This window comes from Prionailurus bengalensis, chromosome E3 (genome assembly GCF_016509475.1).
Source record: "Prionailurus bengalensis isolate Pbe53 chromosome E3, Fcat_Pben_1.1_paternal_pri, whole genome shotgun sequence".
Lineage (NCBI taxonomy): Eukaryota > Metazoa > Chordata > Mammalia > Carnivora > Felidae > Prionailurus > Prionailurus bengalensis.
This window is the reverse complement of record NC_057357.1, coordinates 30817551-30835179: the sequence shown is the minus strand read 5'-3', so window position 1 is coordinate 30835179 and position 17629 is coordinate 30817551. Positions and strand designations below refer to the sequence as shown.

The window sequence follows — 17629 nt, the reverse complement described above, 5'->3', positions numbered from 1 at the left end:
ATTGTGTATGTAATATGAATGTACAATAATTTAATAATTCCCATATGGGTTTTTTTTGAGAAAGATAAGAGATAAAGTAGGGGAGAGGGGCAGAGGGAGAGAGAGGGAGGGAAGGAGAATCTTAAGCAGGGTCCATACTCTAAGCAGAGTCCAACTCAGGGCTCGATCCCATGACCCTGGGATCATGAGCTGAGCTGAAATCAAGAGTCACATGGGCCATCCAGGTGCCCCCAAGAATTCCCATATTTTTAGGAGCTCATGTTGTTTGTGTGTGTGCATATATTTCACCTCATAGACAATGGTGCAGAGAACATCTCTGAACAAATATCCATGTATTCTGATGTCATTTCTGTAGGCTCATTCCCTAGAAGTGGTATTGTTTGGTCAAAATATGCACTCACTTTACATTCTAAGGCACACTGTCATGTTCCTTTCCGCAAATATGGCAAATTGCGTGCCCACCATGAGTTGATGAGACCACACAACTTCCCACATCTTTACGACTATCGGTGTACCTCCCCCCTCTTACTCAATGTTTGCCAATCTCTTGGCGAAGGAACGGCTTCTCGTCATTGTTCTGACTTGCATTTCCTTGACTGTTACTGAAGTTAATCATCTGTATATAGTTTATTTTTTAATGTTCCTTCATTTTTGAGCGAGAGCACGAGATTGGGGGAGGGGCAGACAGAGAGGGGGACAGAGAATCCGAAGCGGGCTCTGTGAGCCCGATGTGGGGCTCCAACTCACGAACCGTGAGAGCGTGACCTGAGCCAAATTTGGACGTTCAACCAGCTGAGCCACCCGGGCACCCCTATAGTTTTAATAACAGAAATAGCCCCTGCAATGGTAGGGACCTTAACACATCCATTTCAGGGGGAGATGAAAAGTTCTAGGCGCACCCTTTGCCCTTTATTCACCCATCCCCTGCTGCTCTCGCTCTTGTGTCCCCAGGAGGGTGGGCGTTTGGGACCCTGCGAGGGTGGGTTGCTTTGCATGGGAGGAAGGTCCCGCCCCGTCTGTAACCACCCCCTGTTATCTTGCTTGCAGATGCTACGCAGATGAACAACGCGGTGCCCACCTCCCCTTTGCTCCAGCAGATGGGCCATCCGCATTCCTACCCCAGCCTGGGCCAGATCTCTAATCCCTACGAGCAGCAGCCGCCGGGCAAAGAGCTCAACAAATATGCCTCCCTGAAGGCGGTTGGTAAGTGCTGTTCTCTTTCTCCCCTGCTTTTCTGTACTTTTCTCTCCCCACCCCCCAACTGGTTTTTCTGCTCCTCTCTTTCGTTCTACTTCTCGTTTTCTTTTCCTTCTTCTCGTCTCCTGAACTCTGTCTCTGTCTGTCCATCTTTTCCTCTATCTCCTTCTCTGTCTCTCTCACACATATTCTTGATGTCTCTACCTGGGGCCCAGGTTACTGTGAAACAGCTGCTTTCCCTATGACTAGTCACGTGGGGCGGGGGGGGGGGGGGCGAGGGACACGTGTGGGGGCTGTTTCCCGGGACAGAGGGTGCCTGGAGGCTTATTTGGACCCACAGACACCTCAGCCCCTTCGTCGTCCACCATCTGCCCTAGTGAATCCCCAGGACATAGAATCCAGGACACCCGGTGTCCGAGTGTCTTGCCCTGTAGGAGGTAGCATCCATCACCCCGCAGTCACCCCGTCTCTGTGAATTCAGTAAGTGGAACGCTTCTGCTCTTCCGGATTGGGCACACAGCCTGGAGCTTGTGCTAAGTTCTGATCAAGTTCTTATCGATTGCACGGGACATTTTATACATCCTGCCTCTTTTTCTCACAGTGGTCCAAAGAGGAGGGCACAATTATTATCCCAGTTTTCAGATCAGGAAACTAAGACTCAAGGAGTTTCCTTTACCTTGGTCCAAATCAAGCAGCCTGTGGATTTTTATTACTCCAGAGCCTATCCTCCCGCTGCTAGCTTCCCCCTGCCCTGCTCCTCCGTTAGTCCCTTTCCCCAGCTCACACATGAGGGAGCGTCACATATGATGGTGTCCCGGGCTTCCGAACGAACCGCGTGGGCAGGAGTTCTATCGGATGGAAGCAGCAGCCACAGCAAAGTCACACTTTGGGCAGATGGACTCACAGGCCACCTGCTTGCTTTTATTATCAGCTACTTGTCTTCATTCCTTCCCTCGCAACCACGCCCCTCATCAGAGATATGGGATGGGAGGTGTTTGCTGATTGATTCCTGTGTCTGATATCTTAATTCCATTACAAACGGACACCAGAAACCAAAGCCCGGACGCTGTGACGTGTCTGTGATGCTGGAGGTGACCATGGTCTCCAAACATCGGAGGCACAAAGCATCTTGGTGGCTCGGCAGAGGGCCAGGCACATACTAGGAACTCCGCAAGCATTTGAATCACAAATATCTTTAGGAATTCATGTCTCCCCGTCTCCTAGGGCTTCCAGATGGAGTCCCTCAAAGATGGGCAGACCAGATTTCTAACCCCAAGGGCGCAGGCTGAGCAGACTGACACAGGCTTTTCCAAATCCCAAGCCCTGCAAGAACTCATATACCAGTTCCTGTGTTGCATGTTGAGTTTCTGCACCGAACTCAGCCCTTATACACACCCCATGACCACAGATTCCCCCCATTCCAGATCGCGTGTTTGCACAGCGTATGCATCCTGAGCGTGTTTAAGTAGACTCAAATATTAGGAGAAAGAGCTGCAGGCTGTTGCCTAGGAGAGAAGGAGTCAGGGCATCTACACCAATGTAGCTATGGAAGCCTTCATACACTGTGTGGTGCCCTGCCCCTTCCTGCCCCCTTCCTGAGCCTTGCCTTTAGGTGACAAATGGCATTTGCCAGTTCCATTTGATTCTTCTTTTGGCATTAAAAAAAAATCAACCCAGACATCCTTTTCCCTTTGAACTGGTTACATTCCCCTAAACAACTTATTTCTTCAGCTTAGGCCTGGTGTCTTGTCCCCCCTCCAAACCCAGTTGTTATTTGGGTGAATCATAGATGGATATTCCCACAATGCTCCTTGATTTTTCCCTCGGATTTGTACAGAGATCCTGCCCATAGCACATGTCTACAGTGCATTTAGAATTCCATTTCGTTTTGCCCTTCTTAAGTAACCCTTTCTTCCATAAAGAACTTCCATAAAGTTCTGTAGTGTTTACTGAATGAATGATTGTGCTTGTCTTTGGCATGAGTCCAATCATAGCTCAGTTGTAAGGAAGCACCCCTAATCTTCTAGAAAACTCTGAAGGATCTTACATAAAGAACTCTCCTCCATCCTGGATATGGTTGATGTGCCACTCTTCTTCTCTGTCCTTCCTCTCTGCTTGTTGTGGGAGTTCACAGACTTTACCTGAGTCACCGATGGTCTTGTGACTCTCCAGGGAGGAGCAAATTAAAGGACTGCCTGACCCAATGGGTTACCCACGTGTCCAGCATCTGCCTGCACAAATGAAATGCAGATCCTGGGCTAAGTGCTCTTCGAAAGGTTCTTTATTAAGGCATAATTCACACCATGATGTGTGTGCGGATGATGAAACGCATTTCATTAGCAAAATCATTACCACCCAGGAGAGAAGTTGTTTAAAATTTTTTTTCCTTTGAGAGTTCTGCAGCCTTCGATAAGCAGATGCATTTTCTAAAAATTCCTGGTAAAGAAGGAAGGACTTGGACAGCCTTTAGGGTTAACTGCCAGGTTCAAAAATACCCCTGGAAAATAAATTTCTCTTGGTGGCTTTAATATCCAGAACATGGGGTAGTTTCACGCAGTCACTGAAACTCTCTGACCTCAGCTTCTTCATGTGAAAAATGAGGAATGAAAAGCGAGGAAATTTTAAAATAGAAAATGAAACAATTCTACTCATTCTAGTTATTAGAATACTGTGGGCCATTAAATATGTCCCATCCATTCACTGCCAACTCCAGAGAGAAAAGAGTGGTAACTGTTGGTACTTTTATTTTATTTTATTTTATTTTATTTTATTTTATTTTATTTTATTTTATTTTATATTTTATTTTACTTTATTTGCTTGTTGAAATCACACTCATTAATGTTAAAAAATTTTTTTAGTGTTTATTTATTTTTCAGAAAGAGAGAGAGTGTGAAAGGAGGAGGGGCAGAGAGAGAGAGACACAGAATCCAAAGCAGGCTCCAGGCTCTGAGCCGTCAGCACAGAGCCTGATGCAGGGCTCGAACCTGCAAACCATGAGATCATGAGCCAAAGTCAGACGCTTGATTGACTGAGCCACCCAGGCACCCCAACACACTCATTGATGTTTAAAGAGAGCTCTTTTCTTTCTACAGTTCAGGGATATAGCATGTGAGTACACAATGTTCTCTGTTCCCAAGGGGTTCACTGCCCAAGTGTCAGCAAAAGATTAGCACACATTAGGGAAATGTTAGCAGCTAAACTTCATCAGATTTTGTACAAGGAGGTATGATAGGGTTGGATTATCATTTGTTTCATTCATTCATTCATTCATTCATTTATGTTAGACATTTAATCTGGTGTCCCTTGATTGTAGGTCCCATTGAGGCATGAACCAAGTCTGTCCCATTCATCAGTGCATCCCCAGCACCTAATACCATGCTGGGAACTTACAAGTGCTCCCAATAAGTTTTTGTAAAATTAGTGAATTAGAGCATATGGTGAGTACCACATCAAGTCAGGAGCATGAGATGATCAGCAAGATGGTGGAACATGGCATGGCCTCTGCCGCTGGTCGGGACGGAGTTTAAGATCTCACTAGATATTTTCAGGCTCTTTCTGAAATAACTTAACCTCCTCAGGTCTCAGTTTCCCCCCTCTGTAAAATGGAGATAATAACAATACGGAGCTGATGGTTTGTTGGGTAGATTCAGTGATACATTGCACAGAATGTGCTTAGCCTGACATACAGTCAACCTCAGTAATACTGGAACATATTAAAGGCTCCAGACCAGAGTTGTTTGTTGGCCATATTTTTCCTCAGATCTCCAAGATATACTGATGCCTTGATTAACATGCAGTGGCTCAGGTGTCATTTTGAGGGAGGGAGAGTTTATTCCGGTTTGATGGGAAAGACATACAAGGAAGCTAACTCACACTGAGGATCTGATAAAACAAACAAGCAAGCAAAACAGCAAATGACGTTTTTGAGCCGTTCTAAGGACCAGCAGTCAGCAAAACCTGTTTACTGCCCCGTATCTCCTGAATGACGAAGATCCAGACATATGGCTACTACAATCCATTAAAAAAAGATTCCTAGTCTCCTCCAACTGACTCTCCTTCCTAAGTTACAACTGAGGATTTAAACGTTGTAGTTCCATCCTCCACCAAGACTGAAGACAAAAAGTGTGTCTTGTGGTAGATTGAGTCGAAATGTAACCTGAAGTCTCCGTTAAGCACACGAGTTCCCTGGCTTGAGCCGCCAGTTTGATGGGTAGTTACGATGTGAAGAACCCACTTTATGGTTCTTCATAGGCAATGTTGACAGGACAGAGGTGTTTGGGAAAATGTCCAGAAGGCTTACCTGCTGGTTCAGAGGGGGGTGGTTCCTGCCTCCAGAGCTGGAAAAAGACCACACTTTCACGTAATTTCTGATGGACCTTGCATACAGAAAATTGACTACGCATTAGCATTTATCGCCTCTTGGCCCCATGTCCAGTTTTTTCCTCTAGGCACATAAGACTTAAACTACTGACCACATTTATTTTATTTTATTATTTTATAATTTTATCTACTTATTTATTTATTTAATATAATTTATTGTCAAGTTGGCTAACATACAGTGTATACAGTGTGCTCTTGGTTGTGGGAGTAGATTCCCATGATTTATCGCTTACATACAACACCCCATGCTCATCCCAACACGTGCCCTCCTCAATGCCCATCCCCCATTTTCCCCTCTCCCCCACTCCCCCACCCTCATCAACCTCAGTTTGTGCTCTGTATTTAAGAGTCTCATATGGTTTGTCTCCCTCCCTCTCTGTTTGTAACAATTTTTCCCCCTTCCCCTCTCCCATGGTCTTCTGTTAAGTTTCTCCAGTTCCACATATGAGTAATGAAGACATATGATATCTTTCTCTGCCTGACTTATGTCACTTAGCATAATACCCTCCAGTTCCATCCACATTGCTGCAGATGGCAGGATTTCATTCTTTCTCATTGACCTACATGCCCTTTAGATGCTTCATTGCAACCCTGGCTTCTCAGTGAGAGAAAGAGACAGGGTGTACCAGCATTATTGATAAAGTGCCATGGTGCCTTCATTTTTACATTAAAATTTTATTAAGAAGATATTTTCTTTGTTGCTATTTGACAGACAAGGGGCTCTTGCCAGAATCCTGTTCCATTTTCCAATGGCACTGTTTAAAACCACAACAGTACACTTCAACATGGCAGGAATTTCCTCTTTCATCTTGCTGTACGAGTCATGCGTGAGAAACCTACCTGATGCATGAGACCTCAGCCATGGATTGACCTCTGCGTGTTTAATTTTTTTTTTTTAAGTTATGGCAAGAAGAGGGCTAACATCATTGAAGTCTCAAAACACTATACCTCTGAGGGAGGTATTGTTCCCAATCTTTGGCAGATGAAATTAAGCAATTTTGGCAGGTGAAATTAAGCAATTTTCCCAGCGTCTTCCAGTAAATGGCAGAGGCAAGAATCACATTCAGGATTACCTGATTCAGAATCCTGTGTTCTTTCCATGACATGATTCCATCTTCCAGAGGGCAATTTCTGGCATCAGAAGGCTATAACCAGACCCAAAAAAAAAAAAAAAATGGGAGAGCACCTTCCCCTCTTTTTTGGAGGGAGGATTATTTATATTGAGTTATCTTTCTTTGTTTGAAGTTTAAAGTTTTCCCATGGTGCTGAGTATAATTGAGGTATAATATATTTAAGGTATACTGCAGATAAGGTAAAATTTACATGTAGTGAAATCTGCAGATCATAATTTTACAGTGGCATGATTGTTGAAAGACACATACTCTAGGATAACAAACATCCCAGTAAGGATAAGAAATATTTCATCACCCAGAAAGCTACCTCACGTTTGTTTCCTCTCACCGCCTTTGATTCATCTCCCTTTAATAAGTGTTGAAGTTTTTCCACCCAATAAATATTTATCTAATGTCAGGGGTAGTGGCACCAAGCATGTAGTGGGACCTTACGTGTATATTTGGAAGCCTGTGTGCTACCTGATTAAGTGTCCTTATTTTCAGTGGATTTATGAAAGAGAACTTGTTACCACCTTGCCAGAGCTAAGCCCTGCCTTGCATGGCATGGTTCCTGTCTTCAAGTGATGAACTTGGCTTAGGGGTAATGACCTGTTTGGCGTCCGTGACTCAGTGACTCAGGCAGTCTTGTGTCCACCCACACAGGAAGATTTGGGGCCACATCACTATTTCCAGATGTCAATGAACCTGGGCGGGTCTCACTTAATTTTAACTTCTTCACCCTCCTGTCCCTTCGTTTCCCCTCTGTTGTGAATAATGAGGGTGTTGAGTTCATATCGGCAGGGGGAATGTGGCAATCTGAGCGTCCTTTGGCATGCCTACGAGGCCAACCAGAAATGTTTAAATGAGACCGGATCTGTGCTCTGTAATCTTTCACATCACACAGAATGTTCCCTGCAACTCCTCTCAGCTGGCAGCCTGATGTCTGTCTGGAAATTGTGCAAAAATGCTGAGAACTTGGGCTTTTCAGGTAGATTCTTAAGAAAGGAAAGGGGAGCCAATGGCACACACTGATTGGTGAGGCCTCTGGCCAATGGACAGAGGCTGCTGCACAGACACGTGAGCAGGTTTACCCCCCTTTGAGTAAAATCCAATCTTACAGAGAAAGTCTAACAAAGACAGGCTTAGGGTGTGGCCATTGCCCTTCTTAACATTCTTTACACAAGAGGTTACCAGGGAGTTTTCTTAATAAAGTACCATCACCCGGGCTCATTTGGCACACCTGAAATGAAATTCAACTTAGAGAAACTGATTTCTAAACAAAATTCCAAGCATTATGTGATGCTTAAATAACAAACTTGAATCCTGTAGCATTTAGGGGTATTTCCCTCCCTTAGGAAAAGTGACTCACAGAGAAACTTAATTTGTTCGTTCGTTCATTCATTCATTTATTCAACAGTATTTTTCTTTCTTTTTTCTTTTTTCTTTTAATGTTTTTATTTTTGAGAGGGGGAGGGTCAGGGGAGGGACAGAGAGAGAGAGGGAGACAGAGGATCCAAAGCAGGCTCCGTGCTGAGGGCAGAGAGCCCGATGTGGGTCTCGAACTCACAAACCCTGAGATCATGACCTGAACCAAGGTCGGACGCTTAACCAACTGAGCCACCCAGGCGCCCTATCAGTATTTTCATACACAGATTATGTGCATGGACAGTCCCTACCCCTTGGGGGCCTGCCACCCAGCCTGTAAAGTTGCAGTCACTGCAGAGCCTGGCCCAACCTTGGATTTCCCTCTAACTTTTTCAGGAGAGGGATTGCAGTAAAACAGGATCCAAATGTATCTTGTCAACAAAGTGTTGTCATTAGCAAAAGTGACCTCATGCAACTCACATTTCCCTTTCTTTCTTAGAGGGTTGAGATTTAGAGCCAGATTCACTGCCTGAGAAATCTCTCTCTCCCTGACGTAACTGAAAACATCTAGGCCTTTTTCAAGGGACTTCTTCTGACCCTCTGTTGGGTGTTATCTTGATGCTGCAGAAGGAAGTGCCTACAGAATCACATTTGCCCGTTTGGTCTCTCGCCCTGTTCCCGGGGCCCCTGAGGCCTGCTCCCCCCCTGCCTTGGAGGCTGTGGCTGGGGCCGGCAGCAGGTGAGGGCAGCGAACACGAGAAGCCGGCCAGCAGATCAGCATCTCTCGATTGTTATTTTTTTAGGAAGTTCTGATGGTGACTGGGCAGTGGCGACACTTAAGTCACCAAAAGGTACTGTACGGCTCTTTCTAGCTCTTTTGTCTAGGTCTTGTCACATTTGACATTAATCATTGAAAGCACAAAGTGTCCTGGTGTCTGTGTGTGACCCAGTGCCACACGTGTGTCCCCATTGAGTGGACCTGAAATCCATCTAAGTTCCAGCATGTAGGTGTTCGTGTGTGTGTGTGTGTGTGTGTGTGTGTGTGTGTGTGTGTGATGTGTCTGTGCTCTGGGCTGTTGTTGAAGAATGTGCTACCCGCCTCCCTTCTCAATATTCATTGCCTGAAGGAAAATGTCCCTATCAGACACCATCCAGGTAAGACATCCAGGAAATGTTTTATTTTATTTTTTTTCAGAAAGCAACCCAAGCAAACTAGCAAAACACAAGGTGAATTAATGCAGGAGGGGAGAAAACACACCTTGTGAGGCAGAGATAAACACAGTCAGGTTCTTGGCTCCAAGTCTTGGGGATGATTTAGCCTTTTTGCTCTGTTCAGCTTTCCTGAGGCGGTCTGGGGAGAATCAGGAGTCCTTCACGTGGAGTCTGTGAGTTTAACCAGCTGGGTGGCTGGACCAGGAGGTAGCTAGCATCTCCTCACTCCCTACCATGTGCCAGACAGGGTGCTGGCCCTTTGCATCATGTTGTCACTAAATTCCCTGATGACCCAGCCATGCAGGCTGTGTCCTTCCTCATTAGCGATGAGGACACGGGCGTCTGAGGGAGGGTGTCTCGCTTACGTCCACAGCTGCTAAGTGCTGGCATTGTAGTTTGGACCCGCATCCGTCTGACTCACATGCCTAGGTTATTTCCCACCTGAGTGTGATGGGAGTAGCTCTTTTCAGAACAGATGAGAAACTCTGTTTTCTTCTGCTCTCACTCCATTTGCTTTGTTGGATTTGGCAGTGGGGAGGATGTCACTGACCCAAGGCGGTGGAGGCAGAACTGTTTAGTGACCTTGGACTGGGGAAATTAGAAGGCCTCACAGGGCTCTAGGCAGGATACTGGCAGAACCATTTTTGCATTCTTGATCGATAGTTTTGGTTTTCAAGTGGAGCTGGGATTAGGGGCAAATGGCCTGGAGGTAGCCCCCCCTCCCCCCGTCCCCTGCTGCCCTGGGAGGCTCCTACGATTACCCAGGTGGGCGGTGGCCTGGGCCAGGTGCGTAGAGAACACAGAAGACAATGAAGTGGGAGACAAGGGACGGTAGAAGGTCATGAGTGTGTGCCTGTGAGCAGGAAGGAGGGAACAGTGGGCCCTCACTGGTTCTCATATTTCAGCTCCTTGAGCAGCATCAGCCTCCCCCAGAGGATTATTAAAACCCAAATCCCTGGGCTCCATCCTAGAGCTTCTGATTCACTGGGCTTTCGGGTGGACCCGAGGAGTTACATTGCCACCAGGTTCCCAGGGGATGCTGCTGGCCTGGGGACCACACTTTGAAAACCACCACAGTAGAGAAATCTTGCTGGGAACTAGCACCCTCTGGTTAGGTCTCTAAAGATCTTTCTGTGGGCTGAGGGTTCTGATGAGGGCAGTTTGACTAGGTCTTGGTGGCTCAGAAACAACCTGAGCTCTGGGGGGAGCATGGAAGGGAAGGGGATGCACTGTATTCCTATATCCACAGAGAGAGCCTTAGACCCACGAGTCTGCTAAGGATCCCTTGACTACACAGTTGTTGCCTTTAGAGAGGCAGATTTTTGGGTCTTGCATTAGGTAATAACTGTTTACATGTCAACATCCATTTTTAGAAAGGCAAACAATTTGGAACATGACAGACCTACTAATTTGAGGCATAAACTTTTTTTTTCTCTCCCGTGTGAAAAACAAAGCCATTATGATTCCCGTGACAGCATTTAGAGGCAGTCAGCACCCCTGTCTTTATATCAGTTTATTGTTGTCTGATGCATTTAGGAAATATTTCAGGATGGGTCAAAAGCAAGAGCTTGGAAGCTGTTTTTCCACCCAAACTGGGCTAATTTCACCTGTCCTGTTAAATGCATCTTTATTTATCCTGCCTTATCTTGGGGGTGGGGGGAGGAAAGGGGTCTCAGAGCTGGCCAGGCCCAAGTTCCTGTAGAGTCACTGATCTTTCTCTAGTGTTCTCTACTCAGTCTCCAGACCCTGAGTCTACATGAGGAAAGGTGTCTCAGAGTTGGCCAGGCCCAAGTTCGTCTAGCATCACTCATCTTTCTCTAGTGTTCTCTACTCAGTCTCCAGACCCTGAGTCTACAGGAGGCATGATAACAAGGTTGGGGAGTTTGGATGGCCTCCACCTCCCACATTCCGCTCCCTTTTCAAAAGGGAGACACATGCAGGGTGTGATGGGTTTAGCCCCAGACACTCCTGGGTTACAATCAGGCTCATCATTCAATACTCTTGTGACCCTCAGCAAGTCAGCCAACCCCTCTGAGTCCCTGTTTTCTGATCCGCACAACAGAGACCAGACTGTCACCCACTGCCTAGGTTGCTGTGAAGATAAGGTAAAGTGTACAACACGTGGTGTGGTGCCTGACATACGGAAAGTGGTAACCGCATGAAGGCTATTACTGGCATCATTATGACTTTTTCCAGGTGAACAAATTAAAGGCTCTGGAAAATCTCATGGTAACAAAAACTGTCAGACTCTACCACGTCATTTCCCAAACACTTTTGATGTCTGGTCTCTCTCCTCTTCAGGAAATGCGGTTAACATCTTCACATACAGGGGCATGAATGTGGCTAGAAACCCACTCTGGGAACGTAGGGCAGGAAGGAGCAGAGGAGTAGGAGGAGGGGTGCGCGCCATGTGGGGAGGTTGGTGAAGGAAGGGATAGCTGCCTAGAAGAAAAGACAAGGTCCCTAAAGATGCAAGTGTCCTGTTTCCACCTGCATGATCTACAATTCCCTTGGGAGGTGAACCATATCTGCCAGGATTGAACGTGGCAAACAGATCACACCGGTTCGCGCCATTCATTTTTTCTGAGGTTTCTCATGCACACCACCCCCTAGTGGTCCCTGCTGTTACTCCACCCGTGTCCAGCCCTGGGAACTCCTGGCATAATTGTTGACAGTACACCTGGGAAGACACTACCCCCTCAAGCCCAGTGGACTTTCCTTATCAGCACAAAGCCATGTCTTTTGAAACCTGGTTATTTGCAAAATGAATGTTTGAACCTGACCTATCCCTTAGTCCAGTGCTACATTGGAGCACTGAACTTGGGGAAAATGCCAGCATGGTGCTGTGTACTGTGATATAGTCACTCTGGCTCTGATCAGAAGCAGACCATATGCTTTTGCACAAGCCACTCACATGCTCTGAACACCCATTTCTATCATTTCCAAAGCAGAGGCAATGAAAATCCACACCCTGTCGTGTTTGGGTTGGGGGGGGTGGGGAATGTTATGAGGTAATACAGGTAATACACGGCAATGGTGACAATGAAGAAAAGGCACCTGATTCAACCTTTCTGCTTTTATGGATGAGAGAACCAAGTCCCCTGAGATAAATGAGGTTGCCCGAAGTCACACGGGAAAATTCTATCATACCCAGGACACGGACCCAGTCTTCAAAGAATGGCTTAAAACCTGGACTCAGTATCAGTGGAGATGCTTGTTACAAATGAAAATCCTTTGGACACATTGCAAAGAAGCTGGAACCACTGGATGTGGGACCTCAACATCTTTTCATCATGTTTCTTTCTTTTTTTTTTTTTTTCATTTTGTAACTGCACCTTCTGGATAATTCTCTATATACTAAAGTGTGGACCTACCTTTCCCAAGATCCAATCCCTAGACGCAGTTTTCCCTACAACGCCAATTCCACATGCCAGCATTCTTCCAAACATGAGTATTTTTGGTGTTTGCTGAAATAAAACTGTTTTCTTAATTGAGGGTTTGAGCTGGAGCCCCAGCTGGAAAGTAGGAACATTAGAGGTGACAGTCTTGGATTTGGTGTCCTGCCCTGACACTCATCAGCTGTGTCACAGAAATTTGGTGGCCTAATTACTCAGTATCTCTGGGCCTTAGTTCCCATTGTCACATGGAAAAGATGATATTGCCTTTTCGTCCATCTTTAAGAGGGTTTAAGTGAGATAGTGTCAGTGAAATGGCTGAGAGCGTGTCCAGCACAGAGTAGGTGCTCAGCAAATTCCAGTTCTTTCTTTTTTTTGAAGAATATTGATGCAGCTCAATAAATATTCATCCAAGAGATGCTACAGAAGGCACAAAGCAGTAGAAAACATGTAATTTGGGTTGCAGTTCTGTCGGGGTGTGCACATCTTGGGTAAGGACCCACGGAAAGGCAACCTTAGAACATTACTTCATGAAATGCAGCCTTTTGCAATTTTCTGATTTGGGTTATTGGTTTGCTGGTGAGCTGGAGGGTGCAGAGCAGGTGGAGGATAGGGAGGGGATTTTTTTTTAATAAAAATCAAATCCCACCAGCTCTTAAGTATGGCCTCTTTTAAAAGCACACAGTGAGCACTGGAGTTTTGATGAGCTTTCCTGGGAACCCATAGGGCATGGGGGAAATTCTCTGCTTTGCAGAAAAGGCCACCGTGGTAAGATTGCAGTAAACATTTTATGCTAGTTTGAGAATATGCCCCTCAGAGGCTAAGCCAGCTAGATCTTATTCATTCCAAACTTTGCTGGCATCTTGCATGGTACCCATGGCAGGTAACAGACACTCAGTATGCGTTTTATTAACAAATTATTAAGTGAAGTGAGGCATAGCATTTGCAGGGAATCCTGCAGTCTTTTCTGAAGAGGTGCTGGGACATGGATAAATTAAGCACATGGAAGTCCAGGAGACCTGTGTTCCAGATCCATTGCTGCTTCCACCTAGTTTGGTATCCTTGAGCCCTTCAGTTTCTCTCCTATAGAATGGAAGGTTGGGGTCATTGATCTCTTTAGCCCTTCTGTCTCTGTAACCACAGATCCTAGGCTTTGCTCTTATTGGCTTGCCTTGTCACGTGCCCACCTCTGAACAAATTGCTATAGTAAGGGCAATGAAATGGGTTGATTGTAGTCACTGGGGGAAGAGCTGGGGGTGGGAGAGTGGAGAGGTATGTCATCTAAACCATGTGGATCAACAGTAGGAGACAGGTGGATTCCCCACCTGAAAAGCGCCACCTAGGGGGCTCTTCCTAGAAGTAGGGTGAGTAAATGATTGGTATTTGTATCAGTAGTCTTGCCATAATAATGCTGCATAACAAGTGGCCCCAAACCTTGTGGTTTAACATTTATTTAGCAGCATTTACTGAGACTAGGTGTCTGTGTACCAGTGACTTATATTGGCGTGGGAGTTTCTCCACTGCTCAGCTGAGTTGACCCATCTACCTGGGAGGTGGCTGGATGTTGGCTGATCTAGGCTGGTTTTAGCTGGAGTGACTGGGGTGACTTGGCTCTGCTCTAGGTGTCTCATCCTCAGAGAGGGTAGCCTAGACATCTCATGACGATGACATAGATGCAAAAGAGAAATACAAAGAACTTTATCAAACTTCTGTTATGTCATGTCTTCTACCATTCATTAATCACATGGATGAACTCCGAATCCGCTGGTGGGAAAAAAAGATCTTCCTCTTTTGGGGTGAGTTTCAAAGTCACATAAAAAGAGCATGGATACAGGGAAGGGTGAGGAATTGAAGCCATTCATGCATCAATTTAACATAGGATCCTAAACCTTACGATTATCTTTGAGATGGCCCTTTTCCTATAGCATTTTGGAAGGAGGTGCATTGTATTAAGGATAATAACCTGTATTTGTTTCATTAAGAAAAAAAAAAACTTGGGGCTTCTGGGTGGCTCAGTCGGTTGAGCATCCGACTTCGGCTCCAGTCATGATCTCACGCTTCATGATTTTGAGCCCCTTGTCGGGCTTTGTGCTGACAGCTCAGGGCCTGGAGCCTGCTTCTGATTCTGCGTCTCCCTCTGTCTCTGCCCCTCCCCAGCTCATGCTCTGTCTCTCTCTCAAAAATATATAAAGATTAAAAAAATTTAAAAAAAAAAAAACCCGTTGCATAAAATTTCACCAGAGGGGAGGTTGATCACAAGATAAACCACACAAAGGAATTTCTGAAAAGAAGTATCTCCATCTCTGGAGCAGCAGTGTGAGATGCATCGAAGGGTGATGAATGAATGAATGCAGTTTCCATCCAGGACCATTCTTTGCAGGGGGCTCTGTGGGCAGCCATGGCTGGACCCCATCTTTATTCAACAGCCTTTCAGAAAGAGGTGACTGCATAGCAGGCCTGCCTAAGGACAAGACAAAAGACCTGTAGGGTTCGAGGCCTGGAGTTCACAACAGAGGGGCTCATGGCATAGCCTGGACACCTTTGGTGTACAGCCCAAGCCAGGCGCTGTTTCAGAATCCTCTCCAGCAAAGGCAGTGGGAGCCCTCGGGGTTAAGACCAAAAAAAAAAAAAAAAAAGGTCCAGGCTCCTGGACTCCCCTTGAAAATTTTCTTTCTTAGAGAGACACAGGACTTCAAGAAAGCTGGGAGCCCTGAGCTTTATTAGGACCTGGTTCAAATGCGACTTTTCTTCCTTGTGCCTCTTCAGCAAGGCCCAGAACCAGGTGAAACAGGGCTAATTTACCATAAAGACAGTCCTTCTCATCTCCTCCCTGGCCCTCTCCTGTCTGAGAAGCTAGGCTTTTTTCCTGCCTTTCTTGTTTCTGCCTGCTGAGACAGTTTCAGGAACCTGCACAGATTTATAGAATGCATTTTAAAAGAAGAGAGAAATACCTGGGTATTTTTTAAACATGAACTGTCCCCGCTTTTGCTTTTTAATTTAGCTTGTGAGGGAGGAAAAAGAAGGAGAGACCCAGAAAATGTTCCTGTATAAGTAAAAAGCAAATACTTTCCTACTGAGCCAAAGGTCCCTACAGATACAGTGGCTTGAGGGAAAGAAGTATATCTCTGTTATAGTCCCGAGGTGGGGGGTGGTTGGTGGGGCAGCTTGACTCCAAACTGTCCCACGGGGACCCAGGTTCCTCCAACACTGTTTCTCTACCACCCTCTACCGGATTGTGCTCGGCTGCATTGTTGTAGCTGGTGGCTGTCATAGGCTATGAGAAGCGGAAGAGAGGACCCCCAGGGGAAATGATTTTCTTGCAAGCAAGTAAGGTGAAGTGGAAAATTGGGTGCATCCCTTTTGCTAACCTCATGTGGGCAAGAGATGAACTACATGGCCAAATTGAGCTTCCGAGAAGGGTGAGGAAATGTAGCTCAGAGCTGGGTAGCCACGTGCCCAAGAGAAAAGGGTAGAAAGAGACCCAAGAGACAAATGACCACGTGCTACACCTTCCCAGGAGATGTGCATTTAAGGAGGCCTGCCTTCTGCCATGTGTGATGGTTTGTGCTTTAACCTGCCTTGTCTTCTTTATTCCTGTACTGCACCCTTCAAAGTCAGTCTTAGTATCCCCATGTGAGTTTCTTTTTCTTTCGAACAATGACAGCAACAGCAGCTACTGTCTGTTGAATACCTACTTACGAGGCAAGGACATTGCTATTGTATATGAATCCCTTTGGTACCCTCACACTCCTGCCACGTAACCCTGGTTGTTTTATTTTCAATTTTGTTGGTAACCTTAAGAGAGATCAGGTGATTTGCTCAACGTCTCCAGCTTCTAAGTGGAAAACCTGGGATTTGAACCCAAATCCATCTTCTTTCAAAGGGTAGGCTCTTTCCGCCATATTGTAAGGAAGAATTTATGGTCACAAAAAATGAGGTGGGAGTTCTTCCAGACATCGTTAGATTCTTCCAGACCTGATGCACTGCATCCTTCAAGGTGTAGCCTCATTAATACTTCTTTCTTTTGCTCATTAATCCTTCTAATTCCTGAAATTTAATGCTGAAGCCTTGACTTTTGAGTCTCAGGCTCTGCTATGGCTGTCAAGAGCCCGGTGTAGGATTCAAAACCAACACTTTGGCTCTCTGTCATCACTGAAATTGATTGCTGCTCTCTGGGTGATGGGGAGGGGATGCTAGAACCACAAGAAAAAGAAATATTGGGTAATATCTGAAAATATCCCACTACATTGAGGGAATCAGCATGATGTAGCGTGAAGAGCCCAGGCAAGCACATCTGCCTCATTGGCTTGGGATGGGGTGGGAGCCAGATACATGACATAATATGGAGAGTGCCTGGCCCTGAGTGATGAGGAAGGAACTTCTGTCTTCTCTCAGTTCTGTGAGAAGTGAATGGTTCTTTCCAGCCCAGCTCTGGGACAGCTGGTCTGCTTTTGGTCAGTGCCCCTCAGAGATGCACAAGACCTGAGCACTAGCCAATTTGAATGCTGGAAGAGTCACAACCTGGCAGGGAGAGTCTCATGTCACCCCCAGCTCCCTCCTCACCTCAAAGAAGAAGATAAACATAGTTTGCCTTAAGAGGGAATTTGGGGCTTTGTTAAACTTCCCATGGTGACATGGGAATATGTCTTACTTGAGAATATGATAACTTACCTGTACACCCCCACCCCTGATGTCTGGAGAGGGGGAATCGAGAAAAGTGATTTTTCTGCCTAATTCTCATTCTGCCCTCCATTTTCTTTAGTTTAGGGGGATGTTTTCCCACAGATAAAACCTTCAAAAGGAAACAAGACTATTCTCCATAAGGCAGGCAGCCTAACCAGGGAAGTGGTGAGTGCTGTAGCCACAAATTCACAAATTCCAGGATACCTGGTATTCGGCCAGGTGTCCTGGGTTCAAATCCCAGTATCGTCGCTTGGACAAGTTGCCAAAGCTCTGTAGCCTCAGTTT

General features: G+C 45.9%; 1 protein-coding gene across 2 annotated transcripts in view; it reads left to right on the top strand.

Annotated features, from left to right (window-relative positions):
- Nucleotides 1–17629, top strand: part of SHISA9 (shisa family member 9) — a 278951-nt gene that overhangs the window by 250259 nt on the left and 11063 nt on the right. The window contains exons 3-4 of one of the 2 annotated variants that reach the window (XM_043560505.1): nt 1048–1203; nt 8858–8905. In XM_043560505.1, the coding sequence (XP_043416440.1) occupies nt 1048–1203; nt 8858–8905 (204 nt within the window). The remainder of the gene's footprint in view (nt 1–1047; nt 1204–8857; nt 8906–17629) is intronic. The other variant, XM_043560507.1, reaches the window with a different exon arrangement.